At 37.1% G+C, this 17160-nt stretch overlaps 1 protein-coding gene across 1 annotated transcript in view; it reads left to right on the top strand.

Moving 5' to 3' along the window:
- Nucleotides 1–3500: 3500 nt before the first annotated feature.
- Cah1 (carbonic anhydrase 1) overlaps nt 3501–17160 on the top strand; it is a 35912-nt gene continuing 22252 nt past the window's right edge. The window contains exon 1 of the mRNA XM_076308863.1: nt 3501–3982. Within this exon, the coding sequence (XP_076164978.1) occupies nt 3943–3982 (40 nt within the window). The 5' untranslated portion in view covers nt 3501–3942. The remainder of the gene's footprint in view (nt 3983–17160) is intronic.

Below are 17160 nucleotides of genomic sequence, written 5' to 3'. Positions count from 1 at the left end.
CATTGGGAGCATCGGAGTGCGAGCGGCTCGTTTATTGGCATAATAAAGACGAAACGACGACGTGAACATCGGGTACGTTCCATGACATAACACTGACGTTACAATGTTATCCAGGCTTGATGAAATTAAAGTGGCACGAGCTCCTCGATGCGAGTTCCTCGTTGTCTTGTGGTACACGCGCGAAAGGAGATCGAACGGTGCACTTCTCCTTGCATTTCCGTTTCCCGAACGTGGTCTCGAATTGCATCGTGCTCGTGAGAATTCGTTGGCCACGTTATTATTTTCACAATAAAAAAAAAGAAAGGCAGTGAACGATCGTAGACTCGATATTTAATAATAATAAGAAGAAGAACTCTTCGTTTACAAATTAATTCCCCATTGTGTACGTTTGAAAAGTTTTCGAAATAATTGATTCGTGTAATTTAGAAAAATACATAGTGTACATTTGAAAAGTTTTCGAGATAATTGATTCGTATTATTTAGAAAAATACATAGTGAGTGTACACTATGTATTGAAAAGTTTTGAAAAGTTTTCAAGATAATTGATTCGTATAATTTAGAAAAATACATAGTGTACATTTGACAAGTTTTCAAAATAGTAATTGATTCGTATAATTTAGAAAAGTACATAGTGTACATTTGAAAAGTTTTTGAGATAATTGATTTATATCATTTAGAAAAATACATAGTGTACATTTGAAAAGTTTTCGAGATAATTGGATCGTATAATTTAGAAAAATACATAGTGTACATTTGAAAAGTTTTCAAGATAATTGATTCGTGTAATTTAGAAAAGTACATAGTGTACATTTGAAAAGTTTTCAAAATAATTGATTCGTATAATTTAAAAAAATACATAGATAAACACACTCGAAGGTATATTTTGGGTACCAATCGTCTATATAATACAAAATGGCAGATAATGAGCGATCATGGTTTAGATACAAAACAATTGGTATAATTCGTGTAATTTGTACATACACACATTATTTTCAAGCTCAGGTTTATAACTTCTCACACTTGTGTACTTAAAATATACTTATTTTTATTTTTACAGGGTGTCTATTTTACCACGACGCGATGGAATATCACTATTACACAAAAAACTATTCTTAGGAATATTCTCTGGCACGAGGGGGAGTTAAATAAATATTTATACCGTGTAACATCTCCTCAGTATTTAACAATTTTTTCAAGAACGTACCTTTATTCTTTTCGTGAAATATTTCACCGTTTCTTTCTTTTTTTTTTTCTTTTTTTGCTCAGTGATGCACCTTTTCAACGTACACAATTCTGGTGCAATAAAAATATTTATTATCGTACGTTCGTGTTGTTGTTTAAAATACACTCAGGTTGCGTTTGAAATCGCACATCCAAATGGTGGTGTCCGTAACGGTAACGTCGCGAGGAAAAAATAATCGCTTAACGACCAGCTGTACCGTAGCAACGATATAGATCATATTTATTATACACATTTCTAAGTATACCATCCGTTTCGGGGAACTTCCAAAGTGACCGCCTCCAGCCCGAAATACTTCAATGAACAGATGCGGACGTAATGCTTTACGATTTATTTTCGTTACTTTGTTTGGCCAGTCAAAGGGGTTGCAAAGGCACACTCGTGAAATTCAATCATCGCCACTTAAATCGTTACACGACGATAAACGAAAATTATTTATTAACGATAAAATATTAGGTCAGCCGCCTCGTGGCCAACAATCGAATCGAGTGCCCGGCCCGATTAAAGAGTCATCGCCTCGTGGCCAACAATCGAATCGAGTGTCACAGTTCGATTAGAAAGTTTACTTATAAAATGTAAAAGTCGTGTACGATGATCAAGGAACATAAGTGACACCACTTCAAATTTCGATCGTAGAAAAACCCATTGAGTCAGAGTATAGCTTGTGGGTCGATCAAACGATGAAAGTTTGCTGGGAATTTACCGGGCCTAAATTTTAGTAGGATCTATGATTCACACGGTGACGAAAAGTCCCGTTATTGGTTAATGATTCTGGCTAACAAGTGTAACGAACCGGATCCTGTCAACTTTCTTAGAAACGCGCACCGGTGTGTTATTAAATTGGTTTCAAGTATCACAATGCGTATCGAAAGAAAGAGAAACTAAAAATCGAATTTCGTATTGAAAAAAAAATTCATCAGGTACGAACTAATCGAATCGATAATATATTTTAAAAAACGTATTGATAAATAATATCGGGCAATACTCGAAAAGAAAAAAAGAGAAACTCGTATTGTCCAGATATATAAAAAAAAAGAAACAATGTATTGGGTTGTTCGAAAAGTTTCGTTTTCCAAAATGGAGAATTTATAATCTAATAAAATTTTTATACGCTCTAAAAAAATCATGTTTCATTTTCACTAAAAAAAAATGGAGAATATATAATTTAATAAAATGTTCATACAATCTAAAAGAATCGTGTTTCATTCTCACTAAAAAAAAAATGGAAAATATATAATTTAATAAAATGTATATACGCTCTAAAAAAATTGTGTTTCATTCTCACCAAAAAAAATGGAGAATATGTAATTCAATAAAATGTTTATACGCTCTAAAAAAATCGTCTTTCGTTTCCACCAAAAAAAAAAACAAAAAAAACGAAATGACTTTCCGAACAACCCAATATTTCGGAACACGGTGAAGTGAAATTGTAGACACTTCAGGCGAAATGGAAAAGTCAAGTTCAATTAATCTAATCTCTCGTCCGATCGATCGTTAATCGATCTCGACGTCGACGAGCGATTACGGCGTCGAAACGGGGGTAATTAATATTTTCGAATGATCGAAATTGTGCCGCGTTTGAAATTTTTCAACAAGATGTCACTCGTGACGAAACGATGCTTTGTGAAGGGCGTATACAATTTCTTTTCCAACGGATGACTGAACGATCGACACGTGTTACCTTATCGAGTAATCGAGATTAACGTTCGCGGATCTACGACCGGGAAAAAAGTGACTGGTTTACCCGTATTGGTCGCCGCGATCGGAAATTTTCCAAAACCGACAATAAAGATAAAATTATCGTTTCGTCCTATCGGTTAAGCGTGCAAATAAATGTACAAGATTAAATACAATTCACTGACGCAACGCCCTTCGCGACGAAACGCGTGTACCGTGTTATAGTACCGCGGCGCTGCATCACGTACCGCCGACCTCCGGACGCGAAGTAGTTCCGCAGAGAGATAAGAACGCCCAATTGAATCGCACGCGTTTACGGAAACACGTCGAATTGGACGTAAACACACCGTAGGGGACGATCGAATAAGTTCAAGTGGTTTACACGATCGGATTTCGAACAGTGCACGGCGTGGAATTGCCAAAATTATCGATGCCGATTACGAGTAAGCACGTGGTAACGTGCACATGGTGGGGCAGGTTCGTGGGCACGTGTAAACAATTACCAGCGCATGCGCGGTCGGTCCTTCCAGGCTAGCGAAGGTCACGTGACCGGGCCGCGTATAAAATCCAGCGATCGGCCGGCCGGCGTCACACTCGTGAACGATTTCACGAAGGTTGGATGACTCGGCGGTGATCCGTTACGCGACGAAAAGGGACGAAGCAATTACGAAACTTACCGAGTAGTCGTCGAGCCGAACTCAAACGCGATCGTACGTTACGTGTATCCGTAGGACGAGTTCGTACGCGTAAACAGAGGGAAGAGAGCTTCGGACGCGTTACGACACGAGCTGTCAACCATCGTTCGATCTCGTCTCGAGTTCGTATCGATCCACGGTGCGTTCGATCGGGTGTCTCGCGGCGACGATTTTTCACACGTATCGAGAAAGGAACCTGTTTTTTTTTTTGGTGACTCGTGCTCGGTTCGATCGTGGACCAGAAGCCGATAAAACGTACGGGTGCAAACTCTACTCGGATCTCAATTTCGCGGACCTGAATTTTCGATAAGACGGTCGCCCTTAACCACGATGGAGGACAAGAACCAGTGGGACTACTCCATCCAAAATGGTGAGTCGTTTTTCGTCTCTTGTTCCCCGGTGTCCCGTGAAGCGTTTAGAAATCGACCATTTTTATTTACAAAGGATCGACGGATCGTTGGTAAATTATTGGGATTTTTACCGTTCAGTTCCATCGTGTGCCGTATTTCATTTTGGAAGTGCTGGTATATTTCGAGTAATGATCTTGGAAGTAAACGATCTCGTGTGTCCTTATCGTGGCACGTTTTAGTGCGATGATAACTTTCGGCGACATTTTTCTTTAATCGCTCGAATCTTTCAACGATTGTCGTGAATCACGACTGGTGTTGTGACATCCGTTAAGCGTTTCTTAATTCTCGCACTCGAACCAACCCGTTTTCGTTCAAACTTCGTACCGTTGGAAGCATTGACTTTTCACATTGTCCAGGTTTATCGCGCGATCGGTAATTTGTCATTACATATTTGTACCAAAGAATATCACGTTTCGTGTAATGGATTCAGTAATTTATTCCCGTCGAACAGCACGTTCAATCTCGTTAGAAATTAAACATATATATATAAATATTGCTGGCAATCGGTGACGTACAGAAAAAAAACTATGGAACCATTATAGTCTTGTTTTCTTGTTTTAGAAAAACATTATATTCGACTCTGCGTATCAACCTTGTATTCCAATCGAGGAAACCGTGTAATGTAATCTCATTTTTTTTTTTTTTTTTTTTTATTATTCTTTTTTATAAAATACGAAGAAAATTGCTCGACACTCGTTAATAAAAATAGTTCCGCTAAATGAAATAGATAAAAGATTTTTAATCGCGGTCGTTATGAAAAACGGCAAAAAACTGTATTGATTTAATAACATTATCAATTACTCTGTATCGATTTAATAACATTTTCAATTACCCTGTATTTATTTAATAACATTTTCAAAGTTTTCCAATGATCGAAAAAACTGAAGATTTGTAAATAGAGTTCGAGAAAGTCGGTTATCAGTCAGTCTCGGTCATTCTTCTTATCAGATTATAATATCTATAATCAGATAAACTTTTCTCGTCGCTCGAGAAAAAATATATAGTACAATTGTTCTACGATTCGTCGTTGAGATTCCCAACGCACACCATTGTATTTTATTTTTTCCATTAAAGAAACGTGTCGCAAATTCGTCATCAGTTTCTCATGGATCTATGACGTCTAATTGGTTATCTTGTAAAAAAAAAAAAAGAATAATTGTCTCTCGATACGACATACGGAAACAATAGTCGACCTTGCCAATTAAAAATATCGAAGCAGATCCACAAAGAGAACTGCATATTTGTGCAGATTAGATACGATCGTATATTTGTCAAATTGTTGTTTTAGTTCCGTGGAAGAAAAAAAAAAATGATAGTTCGATGCACAATGAATGGTAAGAGCGTCGTGTCTTTCAAATTTTTCATTTTGTAAATGAAGATACACGTTGAGGTAGGACGCGCGTAGAGATAAAGTTCCATCTTGAGTTTCGATTGTGCTCGAGCTGTATCGATATTATCGAGCGCCAATTGCGTCCACGGTATTCGTTTGAAGAGTTATTTAGTACGTTTATATTTAACCGATGGAGGTCCCGTCTAAATATTGCAACTGCATTTGTGGTCAAGAATAAGGTAGTTAATGTGACAGATTAACAAAGAACAATCTTTAAATAACGGAAAGAATTTTTCGCGTACAAATGGCTCGGGTAGGGAATTAATAACACAAGTCGTTGTTTATTCGAATTTTTGTATCTTATACTTGTATACAGGAAATATTTAAGTAAGAAATTTTACATTTTCGTCATAATGAAATACAATATATTTTTCATCGTTGAAAAAAAGAATAATTCGTTACTTACCTTATATTGTATATTTATATTGTTCTTTTAGAATAAGATATACTTACTGTTTGGATGATGACTAAATTGTGATCGGAAAAGGTTAATTTACTAAACGAAAATTTCGTTTACTCGCGAACGGTATTAAAATTTACGAATCAAATAATCAAAGCACACTTCTGTTATCAGTGGTGATTTATCCTATAGACAAAAAAGACATTTGCCACGATCAAAGGAGGCATCGTTAATATTAAAAAAGTTCTACAACACGTAGATTCGGTACCACTACGGACTAAATTGTTTACCCTTAAATTATTCAAGAATAATTTTCTCGAACTAAACGCAAAGTGAGGTTAACTCCCTACGTAATTTCCAAAATATTGTGTTGCTCGAAAAGTCATTTTCTTTTCCAAAATGGAGAACATATAATTTAATAAAATATTCGTACACTCTAAAAAAATCGTGTTTCATTTTCACAAAAAAAAAAAAACAAAATGACTTTCCGAACAACCTAATACATCGAATAAAAATATTCTCGCGATCGATAGCCAATGAAGTGAATAAATAAAAAGATCTAGAAAATCTTCAACAGTCTTTCCTAACGAAATAAATAAATGAAAATAAATCGAAAGAATGTTACCACAGTTTCCAATTTCTCTCTCTAAGTAATTCAACCTAACAAAAACAATAAATCACCGAAACTGAACCAATCGATCCAAACGATTATTTATCTTACTTGGAGTAAACTCTACCCAACCCTGTTATTGACCAATAGAAGTTCCTCTTATCGCGTTTCGACTTTCGTGCGAACCGTCGAACTATATCCTTCCTCTGTATGTTTCCGCGGCCCGAACCTAACCTATATCGATCCTCGATCCGCTTCGAAACAAAAACAATAATTACCCAGAGTCTGCGTGCACCGCGATATTCTATATATCCCCCCTCCCCTCCCTACCCGTGATCTCGATACGATTCGAACTTGAAACTCGACGATAGTTGCACAATTCGTACGACGCGATAAGATTACGTATCCGTGGATATTCGATTTCCACGGTGTCACGATGGCACCAGGCTCACTGACCTAAGGCCATTGTCTTCGAATGCAGGGCGTCCCGGTCGTGCCAAGGGACGGCGTTGCCTCTCGCAATGCTAGCACGGGACAACCACCGGCTCGGTGGGTAAAGGAAAATCAATAATTTTCCTCGGTGTGGTTCAGGCCGATGCACCTACTCTCCCGTCGGCCCGTAGGCGTGTCTCCCTGTGTGTTCCCTCGATCGTGGTCGAGTGTGTACGTACTCGAGGTGGCGCGGCGCGCTCGGCCGCGTCGATATGAGTGGGATAACCTCAAACGTTGTTGTAGAGACCACGTGGTGAAACGATCGTACATTGTACTGACCGTAGACACGTAAATATAATGCGAGAGTGGTGGAGAGCACGTTGTACGATGGTAACGAGGTACGAGCACGCACGTGTTGTGCACAGCACTCTACCGTATACATTTTGCGGCGAAATATCTCGCGCGCTCGATTCGAAGGGGTGGGGGGAGGGGCCACCGGGCCGCGCGAAACTCTCGTGAAACGGGGAAAGTATTACAGCTCGCGTTCTCGTGTTGTTGTGGTATTATTGAAATCGTTGCGTAAAGAATTGGTGGTTATTCGTACGCGTTCTACCTTATATGTAGAACATCGTCGCGGTGGTAATTCGTCTCGTTACCGAATCCAGATGCATCTCCGAACGAGACAATTAAATTGCACGTTCGTTTCAGCGAGTTCGGTACGTGCGACGCGTCGAAAGCGTGCGAGCGCAATGGTACGATTACAATGAGTCCCGTGATGCGCACGCCGGTCAAACGTGATTCGCACGTGGGGACGAACTGTCACGGAAAATTTCATTTTCGGTCTACCAGCGAACCGTTCTAGGCGAAACGATCCTACCTGGAATTGTATACTATTCGTCTCCGTGTCTTTCTCTCTCTTTTTCTCTCGTTCGCAAGGAAGAGAAACAGGTTATGAAAGACATTTTGTACGTTTATGCGTAGGTTTCTTTTCAGGGACTGAATTCTACTCGGGAAAGATATATAAGTATATTTCTCTTTCAAATAAATCCTACTCTTTCGAGTAAAATTGAAAAAGGTTATTTATTAAATACACGGTACGTACATAACCTCTACAGTTCTGTGTAGGTTTCTTTTCGGGGACTAAGATGTACTCCGGAAAGATATATAAGTATATTTCTCTTTCAAGTAAAATTTAAAAACGTTATTTATTAAATACCCGGTACGTACATAACCTCTACATTTCTGTGTAGGTTTCTTTTCAGGGACTAAGATGTACTCGGTAAAGACATATATCAGTATATTTCTCTTTCAAATAAATTCTACTATTTTCTTTTTCAAATAAAATTTGAAAAGACTATTAAATACACGGTACGCACATAACCTCTTCGTTAGCTTCGAAACGAAATTAATAAATACGCGAATCATTCGTATTTATCTCTCGTTAACCAATTTTCAATCTCGCTCCCAGTGTTCTCGTCATCCAATATTTTCACCAATCTGGTGGAAGACACGCGTGCCTCGATACGAGGTTAAAGGAACCGGCGCGATATCGACGTACGCCCGTGAACGTTAATATTAGTGGCAAACGAAGGTAACAAAGTGAAACGTACACGAAAGAGCGTCGTGCGGGGGTCGCAGACCCAGTTTCGTTTCGTCTTTACCCGGTTACCGTGCATGCCCCCTCCGAAATGCCCTTAATCTGGGGCCAATTTGTCAGCGCTATCTTTGAACCGGGCGCGAGTGCAATTGCGAAGTCTGGCGGATACCGTGATTTGCATAAATTCCTGGCCGGCGTGCAGATCGGCGATTAAGTCGTTTGGTTTCTGACCGTGTACCCGAGAAACGACGATCAGTCGAATTCACTTCCCCGTTACGGGGACGTTTGTAACCACGAGCGGAAGTCCGCCATTATGGCCACCGTTTAACGGTCGCTGCGCCGCGATCCGTGCGGCGTGAAAATTAATAACCACGCGATTTTTATCCGTTACCGGTCTCTCGAATCTCGTGACGATCGCGGAAATTTTTTAAAAAGCCATTAAAAATAATATAAAAAAAAAAAAAATTTTTTTTTTTTTATATTGATTTTGAATTTTTTAAAAAGACAGTAGGAATAATATGAAGAAAAAAAGAAATTTTTTTTATATTGATTTTGAATTTTTTAAAAATACAGTAGAAATAATATTTAAAAAAAAAATTCTTTTTATATTGATTCTGAATTTTTTAAAAAGACAGTAGGAATAACATGAACAAAAAAAGAAATTTTTTTTATATTGATTTTGAATTTTTTAAAAATACAGTAGGAATAATGTGAAAAAAAAATTTTTCTTTATATTGATTCTGTATTTTTTAAAAAGACAGTAGGAATAATATGAAGAAAAAAAAAATTTTTTTTATATTGATTTTGAATTTTTTAAAAATACAGTAGGAATAATATTTAAAAAAAAAATTCTTTTTATATTGATTCTGAATTTTTTAAAAAGACAGTAGGAATAATATGAACAAAAAAAGACATTTTTTTTATATTGATTTTGAATTTTTTAAAAATACAGTAGGAATAATGTGAAAAAAAAATTGTTGTATTGATTTTGAATTTTTTGAAAAGGCACTAGGAATAATACGAAGAAAAAAAAATTTTTTCTTTTTATATTGACTTTTGATCTATAGGATTAATTGAGTAAAATTTGAAATAGTCGTTTTCGCTCTCAGGGTGCGATGATACCTCGAGTGAGGAACTCGAGGCACAAACTCGAATGAAAAGTTTTTCATCGTACGCTTTAATTGCGGACACGTGTTGCGTTGTGTGCCAGGCGAGGAAGAAATCCCCGATACAATCATTTTTTACCGCTCGTGACGGCCCGAAGGCACCGCTGAAATCCACACGAGTCTGTGTGTGTGTGTATGTGTGTGCGCGAGTGTGAGTGTTTTTTTTTTTTTCCTTTCGCCGCTCGTGACACGTAACGAAATTCGGGTCAAACAGGAACTTTTCATTCGACGGAGAAGGATCGAGGTCGACGTCCTCGTTCAATGACGCAACTACATACCTACACCTTATTTACGCGCCACGATTGAGTTCGATACGACCGATCGGATTTTCATTGAAGGGTTTCTGACCAGGGGTATAGAAAATAATGATTTTTTGTTTCACGTTTTTTTCGTGAAACAAATATCTGAATCTTGAAAATATGCCAATCGTGCATCTCGTTTCTTTTTTTTTATAGACACCGTATATAACGGATTATCGTAATTGGAAAAATGCTTGCAGCTTGGGGAAACCTAACAAAATTACAGAGATTGTAAATTACTTGTCAAATGGTTTCCTCGAGAGAGAAATCTAATTTTCGGGATCCTTGAGCAGCGTTAAATGTATTAATAAACATTAGTAATACTGAAATGACAATTTTTATGCAATTATTGATACATAAAAAATTTACAGAAATTGTAAATGGTTTTCTTAAGAGAAACCTAATTTTTGAGGTTTTGGGCAACTGTAAATCCCTCGATGGATCGACCAAATTATAATAGCACAGAAACAAATATTTTTTTATACTCGATAAATTATTGAATCTTGAAAAATTCTCATAGCTCGGCAAAATAGAAATAAATTACAAAAATTAAAATTATCATTCAAATTTTTGGGGCCCTAGGCGCCCTTAAATCTCTCGATGGATCAAATAAACACTAGAGTCACGGAAACAAAAATGTTTACGCAATTTTATTGGCCGGTTTTGTGTCGTGACATTCCGAGCCGGTCGACCAGGAAAAACTGGAGAACAATGAAGACGTTGATTGACGCGAATTTCGTGGGAAGTATTAAAGGTGAGCAATTTGTCAGGAATCTCATGGTGAGTAGAAGTTTCTAAGCGTTTAGTTCCCCGTCTACATCACCTGTAACTTCCTCGAGCTTATAAACTGCAACGAGTTTCGTCCAAGCTAAACAGACCTCGGTACGTTGAATGATTAATGATCACTATTGACAGAGGAAGGCTCACGCATTTCAGACACAGTCTGACTTATTTGTCGTGGTATTGATTTTAACGTTTTCCGTACTGTACGTGATCACGACGTCATACTTTGGTAACATTATTAGATCGAACCATGAAATTGATTGTAAGTTAGCACAGAAGAACAAAATGTACACTGCACAGTTGGAAAGATTGCCTCTGGTTGGAATCTGACTGGTTCTCCTCGTTTACTGATAGGAATTTTTTTAGAAAGTTACTTTTCTATTGGTCAAATTGTTGTGTTGCATAATCTAAAGAAAACTTTAGTAACATTATTAAATCGAATTATGAAATTGATCGTAAGTTAGAAGAGAAGCACAAAATGTACACTGCACAGTTGGAAAGATTGCCTCTGGTTGGAATCTGACTGGTTCTCATCGTTTACTGATAGGAATTTTTTTAGAAAGTTACTTTTCTATTGGTCAAATTGTTGTGTTGCATAATCTAAAGAAAACTTTAGAAACATTATTAAATCGAATTATGAAATTGATCGTAAGTTAGAAGAGAAGCACAAAATGTACACTGCACAGTTGGAAAGATTGCCTCTGGTTGGAATCTGACTGGTTCTCATCGTTTACTGATAGGAATTTTTTTAGAAAGTTACTTTTCTATTGGTCAAATTGTTGTGTTGCATAATCTAAAGAAAACTTTAGTAACATTATTAAATCGAATTATGAAATTGATCGTAAGTTAGAAGAGAAGCACAAAATGTACACTGCACAGTTGGAAAGATTGCCTGTGGTTGGAATCTGACTGGTTTTCATCGCTCAGTGATAGGAATTTTTTTTAGAAAGTTTAACTTTCTATTGGTCAAATTGTCGTGTCGCATAATCTAATGAAAAATAACATTATTATTATAAAAATATAATTTATACCGATTTCTTTCGCGATATCGCTCGGAGACCTTCTCTGTAATTGCTCACAGTACACTCGTCGTGGAAAGTATATTAACAAGGTAAAAAAAGTGCATATTTTAAACCACGGTATCTTATTTACTGACCTTCGTATAATGTCAATGCTTAATATAGTTCATAGTCGAAAACAGACGAGGTTAATTTTTTCTCGACAGGTTGACGATTTCAAATTTAATTCAATTGCGATGCATTTAAAGAAACACGTTTATATCTTTATATCTAAATATCGTACGATGTTTACATTCATTTTTAAACACCAATCATTTACTCGAACATCAAAAATGAACATCCATCTATTCGAAAGATTCAAATTCATCGTAAATTAAATAATCGCTCGTTTGCAATTTTATTGTTTCGTCGTGTCGAAAAATTAAACAAAGGGAAGCTCGCGAAAGAAAAGATATCGTACCGTTGCACAACGCGAACAAAAATTCATCGTCGATAAATTCGAAGCGCATAGTTCACTAAAAATAGAAGATACAATTATCGATGCTAATTCATATGAGAGAGCATGGAAATTAGATGCACTCGCCTTGGGATCGATACGGAATTCTGAGGAATATTCAAGGAAATAAATGTTACGATTCAAGTCGGGTCTTCTTTCAGGCAAGGTGACTCATTGTCGAATATGGAACACAATAGATCCAACAGGAAGACGAGACGTATTTTCCATCTCGTCCGGCTTCGCGTCGAAGGCGTGGCCAGGTTTCTTATTCGTCGAGACGTTACGTTTTACTTTACGATCCTATACGTTACAACACTTAACCGAGCGTGACGCGCGAATCCGTTCGAAGCTGTCGCAAATGCAATTAAACATTCTGTCGGTTTCACGCGTTTCTGGAAATTTCAAGCGCAATTTTCACGGTCGAGGCTGTCGGTTAGCGATTCTTTCGCGTTGATTAACGACCACGCGTTTCGAACGTCGCGCGCGCGGATGCAACTTCGTTCCTTCGCAGGTGCATCTGGTGCATCGAGTGCATCGGGTGCATCGCGTTCGTACAAAATCGAATATTCTCGCAATTAATTCAAACGAACGACTACTTATGGTCCGGTACGCGATTCTGGTTATGATCACATAAACCTTGTAAAAATTGTAAGACTTTGCAAAAATTATAAACTATACAAAGGTACAATAATTCGAATAACGCGAAATGTTACCAACGGTGTAGACAATTTTGTCGAAGGTAAACGTATGGTAACACAATTCTCGGAAATTTTTTAACCGATTACGTTAATTTCTATACTTTTTTATATTTTTTCTTATAATTTTATGAATATATAAATTGACCTACAAAGACTCGTTTATCAATCGTTCGCGATACTTGCGTACTGTTCGCAACGAGGTATCGTTCGTCTTGAATTCCAGTTTCTCGAGTAAAAATTTAACGATGTTTTTGTTGCTCGGTTAAGTATCGTGTACAATGGTGGATACTGGTTTATTGGACTATCCGGAGCGTGATCGTTATCGCGACTGAAATATTTTTCCAACCTTGCGACCCAGTTTCTCGTTCCTTGACGGGACGTATTCACCGAAATCTTGAACCCGATTGAAAGTATTCAAATGTTCGTTAAGCAGTAAAATACACGCGTCACGGTTCGATGTACGTTTTCTTCTCGTGTTTACCGAACTTTCGATAGGATAATCGCGCATGAAATATGGAACAAAGTAATTGCCACGTTTTATGGCCCACAAACCCGGTCTCGGGACAATTCCATAAAAAAGCAACCGCGAAGGTCCGTGGAGAGAAATCCCCTGCGGAACAACGATCAGAGGATCGCCGCGTGTTGTGTTGTACCTCGCGTTTTCTCGTGCTCGTTGGGCAAGGTTGAACGAACCTTCAAACAGATCTCGACGACCTCGAGACGGTATTTTTCCTCTTAGAACGTGGCAAGCTCTCTGTGATTGCCGTCAATAGGAATCTGAATAAGATGAGGTTATGGTTGGGCCGCGTGTGCGACAGATACGAGTAAATAAAAATACGAGTTCGATAGGAGAACTTATATTGAATAACTCGAGGAACGTTCAACGTGGTCACTTGAACGTGTCGACGTTCGACCGCCACTGCGATCGAGTATAATTAAACGTATGGTAATTACCAGTAAAAGTACTAGCTACTGAATTAGTACTCTGTCTCGAGTGAATACAAGTACTTATGGAGTATTTTAATGTGGAAGATATGTAAAATACACATTACCAGTAAAAGTAATAGTTACTGAACTAGTAGGTACTTTGTCTCTAGTGAATACCTGTACTTATGGAGTATTTTAAAATGAAATATATGTAAAATACACAATACCAGTAGAAGTAATAGTCACTGAACTAGTAGGTACTTTGTCTCGAGTGAATACATGTACTTATGAAGTACTTTAACATGGAACAAATGTAAAATACAGATTACTAGTAAAAGTAATAGTTACTGAACTAGTAGGTACTCTGTCTTGAGTGAATACCTGTACTTATGGAGTATTTTAAAATGAAATATATGTAAAATACACAATACCAGTAGAAGTAATAGTCACTGAACTAGTAGGTACCTTGTCTCGAGTGAATACATGTACTTATGAAGTACTTTAACATGGAAAATATATAAAATACACATTGCTAGTAAAAGTACTAGCCACTGAACTAGTAGGTACTCTGTCTCGAGTGAATACATGTACTTATAAAGTATTTTAACATGGAACAAATGCAAAATACACATTACCAATAAAAGTACTAGCCACTGAACTAGTAGGTACTTTGTTTTGAGCGAATACCTGTACTTATGGAGTATTCTAACATGGAACATATGTAAAATACACAATACCAGTAGAAGTAATAATCACTGAACTAGTAAGTACTCTGTCTCGAGTGAATACCTGTACTTATGGTGTATTTTAACATGGAAAATATGTAAAATACACACGGAATGTATTTCACGATTTAATTGAACATTTAACGCGTAGCATATGTTTTAAAAATTAATTAAACCTTTAATGTTCGATATGTATTTTACAAATTAATTAAACTTCCAACGCGTAGAATCTATTTTACAAATTAACGCAAAATTTCATTGTTGGGTAAATGCATGTATTCTGCGCGTATTTGGCATATGTTTTTCGCATTCTAAAAACGACTGAAGGATTTTCGAAGTAACCAGAGGAGGGGGGACGGTCATGGGACACCACAAGGTTTAGAAAGTTTCATGGAGGACACGTACGCTAGGATGACACACTATTCTACGACTGAGAAAGGTCACCCAGAGATTAGGCTGATACGTCACCGGTGCATTGTCGGTACACGCACGAAGAAATAATAATTTTTTTCTTCAATCGTAACGATCACGATCACTTAAAAACATTCAAAAAGCTACGACTAATATCACAATTTCACAGTTACGGTAATCGCACCACTCCAAAAAATAACTATAACGTAACAAAATTTTATTCATCGAAACACATAAAAAACATCGTGTTCGCAATTAATAAATATCGTGCAACCAATCAAATATTTGAAAAAGTCATTTCGTTTTTTTTTTCTTTTGGTGCAAATGAAACAATTCTTTTAGAGCGTATAAACATATTATTAAACATTTTGGATAACCTAATTATATTTAATTTTATTCAACCAAATTATATTTAACAACTCCTAATTATATATTTTGGAAAACAAAATGACTTTCCGAACGACCCAATAGTTTGTTTTCCTAGATTTTCGTTTACACAGATAGAGCGCAGTTAACGTCGCATCCGGGAACCAAATTATCCCCTCCACTCCCTCACTACGCGTTTCCTTTATCGAGGTGCATCGCGATTGGTCCAGTGTTCGGTGAAATTTCTTCCGCGGGGAACCGTGTCGTCGTTGATTCGTACGATGACGAACCAACCATGTTCGATGGAAGGTTAGAGATGCTACGATTCCGGTGCACGAGAAATGCACCCAGGGTCGATCGAATAGACCCAGGAGACACTTCGCAAATTAATGGCGCGCAACGATCGTGAGCCGCGCGCATAATCGTAGTTGCGTCGCGCGATTATGTCACCATCACGTGCTGTTTCGCAGCTGTGAACCACGCGGTTCGCGCGATAAAAGGAACGTCTGCACGGAACAGTTGTATTTTCTTCTGTAACGCATACAGATAGCCCGGGTGATATTTTCACAGAATAAACACTCTTAGGTAAGTCCGTGAGATCCAATAGACACAATGTTTCTATCTAAGAAGTACGCCACGTTCGGTTTGTTTCTATTCGCCGCTCGCATCCGGGAAGTTCAACTCATCTCGAGCACGTCCATCGTTTAAACAACCAACGAAATTTAAATTACAAATGTTTCTCAACGGTGAACGAATGAATATACGACTACCTCGATAAAAGTCGCGTATGAATTTTCGACGAACGAAATTTCACCGATCGCGAGTTTTTACTAATTTGCAATTTTAACTCGCACGTGAGTTACGTACGAGACAAATTTTAATTACTTGCAAAATAATTCACTAGAAGACTTTTTATTGTTTAGATTCTTTCGATCTTTTTTTTCTCCGCATTGTTGCGCTAATCTGGAGGAAGAATCTAATAGGTATAAATATAGCCGACGAAAGGATGTTATCGAGAATAATTGCAACAGGAATTAACCAGCTTCTATTGAACGATTTTTAATAATGTAAAAAAATTATACAAAAATGAGTCATCGTACGATAGACGTGTTTATTTTGTGCTTTAAATTTATTCTGAGAGTATTTGTCATCAAATTCAACAACAGGATGACTATTATTATTACTACTATTATTATTATTATTATTATTATTGTTATTATTATTATTATTATTATTATTGTTATTATTATTATTATTATTATTATTATTATTATTATTATTATAAAAGGGAATTGAACACCTCTTCACTCTGAGAGTATTTCTTATCAAACTCAGCAACGAAATTATCATCATCATTATTATTAATATTCTCCGAAGAGGAGAAAAAATTTCTTTTTCCTTCTACACATTAAAAAAAGATGGTGGATTTCCTCCCAGACGTACGAAAGTTTCTCTAACGTTACTTCCGTAATTATTCAAGCGACAATTACATTATACGTCCCAGAATAGATTCGCACGAACGACGAGTAGTGTGGTTGACGAACCGAGCATAAATTTTCCATCCATGATTTTTCCATCCAAGCTTAAGTTTTCTATCCACGATTTTTTCATCCAAGCATAAATTTTCTATCCACGATTTTTTCATCCAAGCATAAATTTTCTATCCACGATTTTTTCATCCAAGCATAAATTTTCCATCCACGATTTTTCCATCCAAGCATAAATTTTTCGGAAAAATAGTATTTTGTAACGTCCTGTAATTTTAACTTTCTCTTTCCACGTGGTAAGAAAAAAAGAAGAAAAAAGAAGAAGAATAAGA

The sequence above is a fragment of the Ptiloglossa arizonensis genome, chromosome 4, assembly GCF_051014685.1.
Source record: "Ptiloglossa arizonensis isolate GNS036 chromosome 4, iyPtiAriz1_principal, whole genome shotgun sequence".
NCBI classification, from domain to species: domain Eukaryota; kingdom Metazoa; phylum Arthropoda; class Insecta; order Hymenoptera; family Colletidae; genus Ptiloglossa; species Ptiloglossa arizonensis.
The sequence above is the reverse complement of the archived record's forward strand: the minus strand, read 5'-3'. Positions and strand labels throughout refer to the sequence as shown.